General features: G+C 44.4%; 1 protein-coding gene across 1 annotated transcript; it reads right to left on the reverse strand.

The window, feature by feature from the left end:
* Window positions 1-214: 214 nt before the first annotated feature.
* Window positions 215-13,028, reverse strand: LOC122923910. The gene is made up of 23 exons (XM_044274772.1): window positions 12,427-13,028; window positions 12,037-12,095; window positions 11,456-11,548; window positions 11,260-11,387; window positions 11,036-11,167; window positions 10,530-10,592; window positions 9,810-9,965; window positions 9,571-9,667; window positions 9,266-9,483; window positions 8,603-8,759; window positions 8,231-8,439; window positions 7,868-7,985; window positions 7,585-7,790; window positions 6,828-6,942; window positions 6,585-6,754; window positions 2,729-2,826; window positions 2,553-2,656; window positions 1,749-1,799; window positions 1,446-1,626; window positions 762-861; window positions 581-671; window positions 410-502; window positions 215-321 (listed from the first exon to the last, which is right to left on the reverse strand). The coding sequence occupies exons 1-23, from the start codon at window positions 13,026-13,028 to the stop codon at window positions 215-217; spliced, it is 3,348 nt and encodes a 1,115-aa protein (XP_044130707.1).

Below are 13,028 nucleotides of genomic sequence, written 5' to 3' on the forward strand. Positions count from 1 at the left end.
GGGTCTCGTTTCCTGCTGCAGTGAGACTCCTATAACCCGAGTTCACTGCCCCCCTCAATTTCCCCAGACAGGTCATTTTAGTAGCTTCATGAGCCCCTCACCACTAGAGGGGGGCCAAACATGTGCTTTTCATGTAATGGCAGCTCTGCCTTTACACCATTATACATTGCTCCATGGAAGAATGAACCAAACCATTTACAAAATTATTTTTTATTTACTGTGTAAATAGGCGAATTGTAAGGAAGATTGCACCAACAGTAAAAGCAAATATAACAGCAAGGCCAAGTGGCAGCACCCAGAACAATGTAGACTGGGAAGTCTCTCCACCTGCAAAGAGGTAGAAGGAAAGAAGGGTTAGGCAGATAAGAACTCCACTGCCTCCGGTGATGAAGTGTGGTAAGACACTTACCAACATGCTGATAGACCACACCACTGGAATGTGTCAGGATCTGGAGAGGACCAACAGATACCAGCTCAGTGGGCAGAGGGACAGCCCTTTTATCTTAAAAATAAAACATTTAGATAACATTAAGTGAAGATTCTAAATTACTAGATTTAGGGAAAAACTAAAGTTTATTACCCATGAGGCGCTCAGTCTGGTTGCAGGTTGTGGGGCAGCTCTCAGGCTGTGTGGAGCCATCACAGATTATAACCTTACAGTGGATGAAGAACTGAAGGGAAAGTGGAAACCCATGATTCATAATTTAGGATAAGAGATACGCGCCCCCCCCCCCCCCCCCCCCCCGCCATCCTTTCCTCACCTGACTAGATGGGGCTTCATGAATCTTCACCTTGAATCTGGGCAACAAGTCTGGGGAGGTCTGGACCTCTGTGGAGAAGGCTTCTGCTACTGCACCACATCTGAGGAAGATCACAAGAGCCATGTAATACTGACCCTTCCACATTGGAAGACAGAATCTTTGGCCCATTCTACCCATGATTTCAAGTTGGCATCCCAGTTTAGTATGCATTAGGAGGGCAGGAAAAGTGGTAACTGAGCCCACCTGATGCACATAAGATGAATTTAGTGTTAGAGCACAGCTGTAGGGCTCAGATCTTTTCTAAGAGATGGCTGCCTTCTTCTAAAGGCAGAAGCACTCCTGTTCATGGATTTTTTTTTTTTGCATTACAGCTCACTCATCCACTTCTATGGACAGGACATGTTCAGCAGCATTTAGGAAGAAAGCAGCCATGTTTTTCCAGTAACCAGCCCTTTATGCCGCTGGTGCTGTGAATGTATAGTTAAAGGGAAGGGATATTCTAGATTAAACTGAACTTGTGTGCTTTTTGACTAAGGCATGTGTTTTCTACAGGTCTGAGAAAGTTTACACTGAACATGTTCATGGCACAGGTCCATTTTATCCATGTTTCTTGCCTGAAGATCCAGTCCATCTTAGATCAAACTTGTAGCAGAAACAAGGTTAACATGTTTGAGGTCTACTCACCCATCCACAATAAGATCCCACCATTTGATTCCATCTTGGACAGGAAATGTTGTAGCCCAACAGTCTTTGATTGCAGCCATAGGCTCTGGACTTTGCACATCTGCCTGGAAGTGAAGGACATCGTTGGACTGCACTGAGACAGGGAAGTCTCCATTCTGATAAAAGGCTGTAAAATTGTCATCTGTGGGAAAAGGAGAGCTGTCATGAGGGTCTTTTAGTATGTCAACCCATCCTGAGGAATCCTAGATTTCAATACAAGATAAACCTCCTTACACATGTCCCTGGGTTATCACTAGACCTTACCCTTGGCCAGTTTCAGCTCAGCTACATGAGTTCTGGCTCTCCTCTGTAACACTGGAAGACAAAACAGCAAGAGTCACTCCTCTTCCAAGATATATTTCTATCACTTTTTTACAGTCTAATACAAGTCTTGATATAACAGCTTTCTTCAACGATTTACATTCACAAGGTAGTACTTGAGCTTTGGCCAAGCAAGGCACCACTAGAAGATCAGTTACATTTCAGTTTTGACCAATTAGACATCAGGTGATAGAAAGGAGGTTTGGGTACAGTATTTGTGCTTCTCCATATTGCATTTTTCCACCACTGGTTTCCATGTCATGACCACCCTGCAAACCATCAGTGGTGGTTGTGTTTGCACAATATAGCAAGAAGAGCCAACCTCTGGTGGCCAGGACCATGGGAGCACACATTGGCTGGTGCTTTTTCCTACATTGTGCAAGCGAGACCATTGCTGATGGATTGCAGGGTGGTTGCTATCCAGATTATGCACTGCTCATATACATGGTTACAAAGGAAGCAATATGGGATAATACATTTGCAGAGGGGAGATAACCCCCTTTAAGATTACTGTACAGTTTTAGAAGTCAAAAAGGTTACAGGTCCATTGGCAGAAAATTAAGCAAATGTTTGGCAATATGCACGATTTAGACAAACCCAGTGTCAATTTGTAGGAGTAGAATCTTTCCTCATAACCAAGAGCCTCCATGCCCCTTATCAGTTTACTTAATCTTTGTACTTTTCACAGCTCCAAAGCATCCCTTCTGTGGACTGGTGCCCAGAACTGGACCAGAGAAGACTAGTTACCTCTTGCCTGAGTCTGCTCAAGTCCTGACTTGATGCCCTCTGTTCTGTATTGACCACTCAACCACAAGGTGTCTCTTACTGGGTATCTACAGCGCACAGTCAATCTAGAACATGAGAGGACAAGGTTAGTGTTGGGTCTACAAGTTTAAGACTGAAATACAAATAAAATACATCACCTGTATGAAGAATCTCTGGAAATGATTGGTTGCTGTGGTAACAGGACTTGGCGATCAAACGTCACTTCGTTTTCATACACCAGGTAGTCATTGTCAAACTGAAAACAGGTAGTTAGATTAAGACCGCTTTAAGTGTAGTTTTACTGAACTGGTCCTTCACTTGCCATTGATATTAAGGGCTTCAGCACCAACAGTCTGGAGGCCTAGAGACACTAGTGGACCTACCACCTTTTACCATAGACTGGGCTCTACCAGTCCAATGCACCAGAGGATTCTGTCAAATGGTTATGTCCCACTGCCCTATTCATTGCATCCCAAAAGATTTTACTGATTGGTTTGGCAGAAAACCAATATGGCCAGCATTAGGCTAAGCTCACATTGTCTCAAGATAATTATTTTCTTGGAGTCCAACATGACTGCACTGACAGGAACAGGTTAAAACACTCCCCCCACCCCATGTTTCTTCAAATTACTGCACAAGGATGGATAAACAGGACACTGAATAGAATAAAGTCTAACAAAGCAAAAACTTGGGAATAAGGGTGCCGTCATGTCAGACTCCTGAAAAACCGATTACTGATGAGACCAATTCCCACTTTCCAGGACATCCTCTATGACAGCATCACATGGAGCTATACCAGATAATTAGCTGGATTAGGGTGGGACTGCTTAGAACATTACACCCAAACCTTTGTTAGTCATTTGCAATATCTAGTCTATCTGACCATGCCACCACTTCTAGTAGAGTGTGCTTCAATACCCTATGGATACAATTTCTTGTAGCTTGCAAGTCTGACAGCCATCTAGCCAGGGTAGCCTGAAGCTTTCTGACATTTGTTTTGGCCAGCAAGTTGTACAAGATGGGTATGCTTCAGGTCGAGGTTTCTAGGTAGGCCAATAGTGACCCAGTGTCCAAAACATGTTAAAGACTTTTATCTGTGCACAAGGCTGGAAGGGTTTCTTGGTTTAGCTGAAAACCAAGGAATGCTGGATCCAATCTATCAAACTAATAAAGTAGAACTTGCTTAGTTGCCTATTGCAGCCAAAGGAGCGGTGAAAAAAAAAAAAATCCAATTGGTTGCTATGGGCAACTAAGCCAGTACTACTTTAAACTAGTTTAATAAATCTCCCACTTAGTTTTCTGCCCAGTAGAATCTGTTGTGAGGTGTAGAGGGTGCCATCCAAGACAGTTATGTTGTCTGATAAAACCTTCAAGTGTTTCTTTAGATCTGCCCCCCACTTTAGGGTCTTATAGCAGAGTTTCCAATAAGTTGAGGATTTCTCTTGATCCCAGAAACCCTGGAAGAACTGAGCTCTTTGCTCCCCAGCCCGATTGGCTGGTATCTGTTACCATTACATATGGACCCAAGGAATTCCTGTTATGATATTCTTGGATTCCATCTTGAATGGATGTTATGTTAGCTTTAGGTTTGTTCTGAAAGATCCATCTGGCTTCTTTATTGGGAAAAAGTCTTAAGTAATCACCTTTGCATGCTTGGTCCTGAGGTACTGTATTACTGCTCCTAGTCACAAAATTTTACACCCTGCAAGATTCTCTTGAATTTTTACCATGTCATAATTAGCAAGTGTACCTTTTTAAGGTATGGACTGAAACTCCATCTTGAGGCCTTCTTGTAGGACCCATGGATTAAGTAATCTGGCACCAAACTGGAAATAATTTCCACCTTTGACTGGCATGTTTATTTTGGGTGTCAGGGGTCAAGTAAAAATCCCCTTTCCCTTGTTTAGGGCATGACCATTTTTTCTAACTTTTCCCTTGTCTTTAAACACCTCTCCTGTTGCTACATTGGTTTACAAGAAACCTGGGGTTTCCTGGATCTTCCAGGAAGCATTTTTTTGTTATCAGATGCCTTCAATATCTTATCCTGGACCATACCAAATATGTAGGCTCTTAAAGAGGGAATTGCACCTAGTTCTTTGATGATATATCCCCTGATCAAGTACCTCAGGATTTCCCTAGAAGTCAGTCCAACTTTGTCCATTAGTTAGGAAGAAACCTTCAAAGGGTACACTTTCTATCCTCTTCCCACAACTTTGTTTCTTCACTGTCAAAAGGCAAGGCAGTTTCTAAATTCTCTGGGAAGACAGATGTCCACCTCTTCCAATTCCTTTAATGAATCTTTGATTCAAATTCATTTGAAAGTTTCCTTAATCCAGTAAACATCTCATGAGCCAATCTTTTAGGCTGGACCTCCAGGTCCATTGGTTTCCTAATGCGTTAGCGAATTTGGTTTGCTCCATCCAAACCAGATTAGTTTTATAAAACTAAAGTTTACAATATCTTCACCGTAGTGTGCTAAAATGTACGAGCTCTGCTGAGGCTTCGAAACCCTTGCTGCAAATAACGCAAAAGTTGCATTGTCTCGTGTCTAACAAATCATTTAGTTTGTGTACACAACTTACCAAATCTCATGTGATCTTTGGAACAGTAATTTATGTGCATAACTAAAGTGTAATGTCATAAGACAAAGCAAGTCCATGTTATTTACTGAATTTTTATGGCCTCAGCAGAGCCCATACATGGTGCACTGAGGAGATATTGTTTACTGTAACTTAATTTACAAGTCTGGTTTGGATAGAGGAATCTGAATTGATCAAGCCTATTAGTATAATTTGCCCTCTTTAGAGGACATAGATGGTAGCACCTCACCAGGTCTTAGTGCTGGGGTGGCTGCCACCTCTGAAGGCATTAGGAAGGACATTGACTTCTTGTATAATTGATCTAAGATGAAGTGGGTTGTTCTCTTAATGCATTCTGTACAATTGTGTATGAATCCAGCAGCCTTTTATTACATTCGCATATCTTATGAGTTTGTCTTCTGGTTCTGGGGAGTGGCCTCAGTTAACATCCATGATAGAGGAACAATAGGTTTTGGAACCGCGCTGCTGGACACTGTGTTCCGGTTACAGGTGAATGATACAAGGGTGTCCACCCTCTCAATGCCAAGGAATATGATCCTCCCAGATCTCCTCCTCAAGATTTAAGATAAGAATAGTGAAGCACCCTTGAGAATCTTATCTTTAAAAGGTTTTATTCTACTTACAACAGATCAGTAGACAAAAGGCATAAAAAATACAAGTAGATCGTCACAATCCTGCCCAACCCAGGTTTCGCTGCCTCGCTTCTTCAGGGGCAATGACGAAGGCGAGGCAGCGAAACCCGGGTCGGGCAGGATTGTGACCATCTACTTGTATTTTTTATGCCTTTTGTCTACTGATCTGTTGTAAGTAGAATAAAACCTTTTAAAGATAAGATTCTCAAGGGTGCTTCACTATTCTTCGTATCATCTTAAATCTTGTAGAGGAGGAGATCTGGGAGGATCATATTCCTTGGCATTGAGGAGAGGGTGGACACCCTTGTATCATTCACCTGTAACCGGAACACATAGTGTCCAGCAGCGCGGTTCCAAAACCTACTGATCCAACTTTGCCAGTGTGAAACCTACCGCACTATTCCGGGACCAGCAGCAGCGCAAGTAATTGTCCGTGTTGTGATATAGGACTGACCACTTTGCTATACATGATAGAGGAACACCTGCCCTATGCACCCCCCACCGCAGTTCAAATCTTCCATTAACAGAGCTCTTCTGTGCACCTGTCTGCTACTGGTATTGGGGGGGGGGGGGGGGGGAGAATGGTGTGGTTGAGAGGGGCTTTTTAACCTCAGTTTGTCCCTGCTTTAGACAGGAAGACATCCTACAAGTGGTACCATCATGGAGGACATCCTGTAAAGTGTTGGTCCACATTACAGCTGGACATCCATACTTATTAACTAAAGAAAACCCTCTAACTGGTTCATTATACTTCAATATCAGGAGGCACAATAAGTTCTTACCCGACTTGTGGTCCCACATGAATAGGCCACAAAGTTAAAGAGGGCCTTCTTAGAAGTAGCGCTCTGAGGAGTGCAGGTAGGATCCCTTAAGTGGGCTTTCTGGGCATCAAATGCAGGTTTGGTGACTGTGCTGTCAATGAGCGCAATCATTGTACCATTGGAGAGGCAGACTATGGGATGAAGAAAGTCAAGTTAATCTAGACTCTGGATTGGCAATGGTGGTCATAGGAGAAGACTACTCACGTAGAGGCCTTGTAGGGAACTGGCAATATAGTTTATAAGAGGCCTGTATTTGTAGTGTTCGGGGGTTTCGTAGTGTGAAGTCTAGATGAACAGCTGAGTTTTCCAAATTGACTTCCTAAAAACAAAACACAAAAACGAGTGACATCAATACTACTGGGTATTGTACTTTGGACATCTGCTACTTTATAGCAACACAACTTTTACATTTTACAGCCATTGAGATGTGCTCAGGGTCTAAACATTTGACTTGAAGCCAGAATTCTAGAGTACAGGGCTTAATTCCCTTATTTTAGTATATTTACCTTGCAGCTGAGTTTGGTTGTCAATGCCATGCAGTAAAGACAAAACTCAAAGTCCAGTGCCGAGGACTCAAACCAAGCCCTTGGACAGTCTCAGCTTTAGAGGATGCCATCATTAAGTGACCATTGCTACCTCTTCAGTTATGACTTGTTAGCAAGAGTCAACCATGTACCAACAGCCATATGAGGCAGTTACATTTTACCATGAAATCTCCAGACCTACTGCTAACCTATAAAAACCTTCAGAATACATATTACCCTTAAAGTATTAGTTACATTATACAGGAGTTAACACATTAGTCTGTAAACCCTCCCAGAGCGCCATCTAGCACCAAAAGCTTCCCATCAGCTCTTAAAGAGTTTGGCATCTGAACATCTCATGACCTTACTGGAAGCCTGGTTTGAGGTCACCACTAGCCAGAACAACATTGCCGCTTACAGATTTCCTAAGAGGTTACCTCATAGATCAAGCCAACAGCAGTAGATGGCACCTCAATGTGTAGGAGAGTCACCGAATTCTGGACAGTGATATTCTGGGAAGCGATAAGGGCATCATTCAGAGGGAGGTCCCGAATGTATGGAATCCAGTCGTAGTCCATATTTCCTCTAATTGCATTAATGACCAGCCGATCCTTCTCACAGAAACCATTGATTGTTGGTGGCACTAAATTGGAAGATATCACAGGTTTGTAGGTTGTCCACTTGGGCAGTATCTAGTCTGCCGCATAGGACAATACTCACCAGCATCCTGAATCTCACAGTCCACCACATAAGTGCGTGTTAAGTTCTTATTTTTGGGCACAAGGATTAGTATATATGTCACGTACAGTCTATACCGTCTTTTATAGCCACCAACATACTGAGGGGGAATAAAAATTATATTGGAACATACCATAATCATGCCACATACTGGAAGCTTTTAAGCACCATTTAAAGAAGGTCATTTCAAAGCAGATCTTAGAGTTTTACAAGATTAGAAGAAAGAGTGTTTGCCTCCCCCCCCCCCCCCCTCCTTGAACTAGCACCCCTCATGTTTGGTAGCCTAGTCTCATTCAACCAAATAGCAACCAGCCCAGAGATGAGGCTATTCCCCTCAGATCCTACCGTCTGTTCCACAAGAGGGTCCGAGAAGGGCACCGTGAGGTAGAAGGCATGAGTGTTGTTGGACACTGTGGCAGTCATAACAGTCATCCGTCTCGGCCCCAATTCAGCAAGATTAAGAGGTGCACCGTGGATGACGAAGGACTGTATGTCCATATCAGCGTAGAAGTTGCCCAGGGACACATTGAAGTAGAGATTTTCTTTAATGGTGTCTGGAAGACAGTTAGAGAAATAAACCTTGCATCATAGTTTCAATATGACAACTTAATCACAACTTTCCAGCCCAGTCTCCAAGAGACTGTCCATGCTCCTGCCACCACTCAGCATCACCACCTTCCACCCAATCTGCTATAAATATACAGGGATCATACTTACGGTCTAGAAAAACTGGATTGTGTACAACCGCTGGTGCAACAATTGGTTTGTAAGATGTATGTGTGGTAGAGTCATCATTTTCAATACCCACCCATTGGCGCTTAAGGAGGAGGTGAATACTGTATCTGGTCACATAGGTGTTGTTAACAATATCACTCTGTAAACAAGAGAAATGGGGTAAAGCCCAAGTAATGGTTTCAGACTTCAGTCAGGGCATGCTGGGAGTTAAACAGCTGAAGAGCCAGATTGTCTACTACTGCCCTGTACAGAGGCAGGTCACATTGACTAACCCAGCCAAAGTGAATCTCGATGGGGTGTCCAGAAATTGTCTGAACTAAGTGGGCAGCATATTGCCACATGGGCCAATTTGGAGAAATGGACAGAAGAATATTTTACTTTTATCCTCAGGTGACAAGTGTGCAGAGTTAGCTAAACCTAGTCTAAAGTTGGTTACCAAGATCAGTTCCTTTCCCAATTGAGACTAGTCATCCTCCATAGCAAAAGGAAGGGTGTGGGGAGTGGCTCACTAGTACATTCACTGCTGGGGGAAAAGTTCAGAAAAAAGGGGAATAACCCTCTTCTGACCCAGGAGCCCTAGAATTTTGTATATTAAACCTAGCAACATGGTAGAACATTTGGATAATGCATTGCATGTCCACTAACCTCAATATAGCCCCCAGAAGCACCATATGGAATGGTAACGTTCACTTTTTGCTCATCATAACTTAATATGTATTTGTAAGTCTCAACTTGAGTTAAGGTTAAGAGATATCCATTGATTCCTACAGTAAACATGTTATTGATGACTTCTCCACCGATTAGAGGGCTAAGTACTGCTGGAGATAGCCAGGAGAATGCAGTGTCCATAAATACTGGAGGATCTGTCCGGGATAGAGAAGGAGGTTCATTACCATACTCCAAGGGAAGCACCAACCCCACCCCCAGTTGGTTTATTCTATAACATTTACCTTTTGGACATGCAATTGTTGTGTCCACGATGATCCGGAGAAGTGTTTGAGTATACAACATAGTACTCGCAATGACATCAAGGTGAAGGTTACCGATCTGGGAAGAATTTACAAGTTAAGCTCATTAGCCCATAGGAGCCAACTCTCCAACAAAGGAGGAGACCTCATACCCCAAACCCTACAGTCGGCCACCAACCACCATCTACATACACCTTCAATTATCTTTGGGAGCCACTTACCGCCAAAACCCGAGTTTCTGAGGTGTTGTATGGGGCTCTGAAGACCACCCTGGTCATTGTGGCATTGACCCCAAAGCCTCTTTTGATGGCATTTTCAGATGAAATAGCAACATTAGAGCTGTTGAACCAAACTTTCCACCTTTGAGGGATTCCCATCTGCGATTGAAAACACATTTAGAAGATCATACCTGAAGGAAGGGATTTTAGTACAAGATGGTTTCCAGTTTGAACTACTGAAGCCCACATTATACCAACTTGCTTTATATAATGGCTAGAAACTCAAGTGGGCACATGGTGAAGTAGAGTGGTGCCCACTTTGGATCACCATGTTAACCAGACAGACTAATGGTGGGGTAGCACTGTACAGATGTTCTATTGGGACAGCAGCACTAAGGCCACTTTCACATCTGTGGTGTGAATTCAGGCAGAACAGCCTGGTGGAATTTTCCAGATCCTGCACTGCCAGATGCAACTGGAATGTCCACTGGACCCATTAAATATAAATGGCATCTGGTGAACATTCAGCTGCATTACGGCAAAGGCTGCGAGTCAGCCAGACAAACCACAGCAGTTTGAGTCCGGCCAATTCCTGGCATAGTCTGCCAGATAGTAGTGCCGCTGGTGTGAAAGTATCCCAAGTTACCTACTGGTCTCAACACAAGGTAACAGGTGTTACTGGAGGCTATGTATTTTGGTCTCCATCCAGGTCCCAAAACTCACCACAGGTTCAGTTAGAGAAATGAGGTTTAATATCACTGCTGGTATAATCCTAGTAACTGACACCTAAAAAAGAAAAAAAGAAAGTCAGTTATGGGCAATTTGGTTCTCCAGAACCCATGACAGCACCCCCTTTCAGGCAGTCATGGGTGATCTATTAATAAAGGCAAGCTATGAGTGGGACAAAGATAAAATACTGGACTGTTTGCCACTTCAAGCTTAGCTTTCCAAAGATCTAACCAGACAAAACAAGATGTCTGGAGACCACAAGGGTACATCATGTATAGATACAGCCTGGCAGGCAAAAACCACATTCATACATGAAGTTTTCACATTTGTTAGGTAATGGCCACAGCTTTCCATGTAAATATTCTACCGTCAATACAATTGGTGGTAAAACCAAGTGTCAGTGATCTTGGTCGCTACATCTGGCCCAACCCCAAAAGTCAAGTAGAAGCAGTGAACTTGGGTTAGAACCTTATTAAATTGTAATAAGTCTAAAGAATCACCTCCATGTAGTTTTCCTCACAAACAATCTCCCTCACATCCCAGGATTGAGAAGGCGTACAGGACATGGACACTGGATATATTTTGGTTTGGTTTACCCTGAACTGCACCTTTACATCAAACTGCCTGTCATTCTGAAGACAAAAAAAAAACACAAAAGCAGTTAATGAGAAGACTACCCTACTCACATCATGCAGATCCCAACATAGTTATGAGGAACACCTACTTTATTCTCCACCCAGCAGCCAAGAAAGGATATTCTAACTTCCATGTTGCCATACACGTCTTTGGTAATTGTGTAGCCGCATTGTGCTTCCCGGTTTCCACGAATCACGTCCAAATATCCAGTATTATCTGTAACAAAGAAGCTTAAGCAAACACAGCAAGATGTCTCCCAGACACAATGGCATGAGTTCACTTACTCAGTGCCTCCAGCTGCCAGATACTAGACCCGATGAAGGTTTGGTCCAACCAAATCCAGAACAATCGCTCCCGACATTCTGTCCTGGCAACACCTGTTCAAGACAAGGTCCCGCAACATCAAATGTGGATCAGCAGAACCAAGCGTTAGAATGTCTCACACAATGGAGATAGCTCTGGTATCTCCAGACTAAAACCCATTGCTGAAACCTCTAGCCAACACAGTCACAGGAGGTCACCTATCTCAAGCTCTAATACATCTCCAACAGTGGGCCCCAATCTGAATTCCATAAGCACAAGGTTAACTATGTTATAGGTGGTGATGTCCACAGCAGCAAACATTTTATGGGGGAGCAGCACATTTCAAGTCAACCTGAAGGCAATTTCCACCATTTTGATGGCTTGCTTGGATATGGTTTACATTGAGACTCAAGTCACTTTCATCTGTATTCAGTCCAACACAACTACACCCATCATCCATACAAGATGAGTATTGGAGAAAAATCTTCTAAATAAAAGATGGGGGGGGGGGGGGGGGGAATTTCAGACAAGTTTGGTACCTACAGGTCAAAGACGAACTTACCTGGGGGGAAATTCTGAAGTTGTGCCAAGCAGGGGGTGCTCAGACAGAGCAGGGTCACTCTGAAAAAAATAAAACATGACCACTTTGTAAATTAAGCACAGGAACGATCCCTTGTAGACACATCCGTTATAGAAGGGATACAACAAGTTGTACTGGGCGCCAAAAGAAATTAGCACATTAGGTGAATTCACAGCGAATTTTTCAAAATAGCAGCAGATGTCCTATTCATCTGAACGGAGCTTGTAGAAGTCATTGCTGCAGAAACAACCCCCATTCTGATCCATGGAACAGTATAAATATCTGCTGCATGTGAATTCACCCTTAGAACTACAGAGAGAAGTAGTACTGTGCAAGGCCTATAGCATCCAAGCGGAATAAAGAAGCCCAGACCCCGCAGAGAAGCGACACTGCGCCCCATCTCCACGAGCCCAGGCCGCAGAGAAGCGACACTGCGCCCCATCTCCACGGGCCCAGGCCGCAGAGAAGCGACACTGCGCCCCATCTCCACGGGCCCAGAGAAGCGACACTGCGCCCCATCTCCACGGGCCCAGAGAAGCGACACTGCGCCCCATCTCCACGGGCCCAGAGAAGCGACACTGCGCCCCATCTCCACGGGCCCAGAGAAGCGACACTGCGCCCCATCTCCACGGGCCCAGAGAAGCGACACTGCGCCCCATCTCCACGGGCCCAGAGAAGCGACACTGCGCCCCATCTCCACGGGCCCAGAGAAGCGACACTGCGCCCCATCTCCACGGGCCCAGAGAAGCGACACTGCGCCCCATCTCCACGGGCCCAGAGAAGCGACACTGCGCCCCATCTCCACGGGCCCAGAGAAGCGACACTGCGCCCCATCTCCACGGGCCCAGAGAAGCGACACTGCGCCCCATCTCCACGGGCCCAGAGAAGCGACACTGCGCCCCATCTCCACGGGCCCAGAGAAGCGACACTGCGCCCCATCTCCACGGGCCCAGAGAAGCGACACTGCGCCCCAT

Source organism: Bufo gargarizans, unplaced genomic scaffold, assembly GCF_014858855.1.
Source record: "Bufo gargarizans isolate SCDJY-AF-19 unplaced genomic scaffold, ASM1485885v1 original_scaffold_2052_pilon, whole genome shotgun sequence".
In the NCBI taxonomy this organism is placed as follows: domain Eukaryota; kingdom Metazoa; phylum Chordata; class Amphibia; order Anura; family Bufonidae; genus Bufo; species Bufo gargarizans.

Coding starts and splice junctions, on each gene's coding strand:
- LOC122923910 (XM_044274772.1), bottom strand. CDS start 13,028: ATGGGGCGCAGTGTCGCTTCTCTGGGCCCGTGGAGATGGGGCGCAGTG. Junction 10,593..11,035: donor GTGAGGAAAACTACATGGAG/GTGATTCTTTAG, acceptor TTTCTTTTTTAG/GTGTCAGTTACTAGGATTAT. Junction 9,668..9,809: donor CAGAAACTCGGGTTTTGGCG/GTAAGTGGCTCC, acceptor AATTCTTCCCAG/ATCGGTAACCTTCACCTTGA.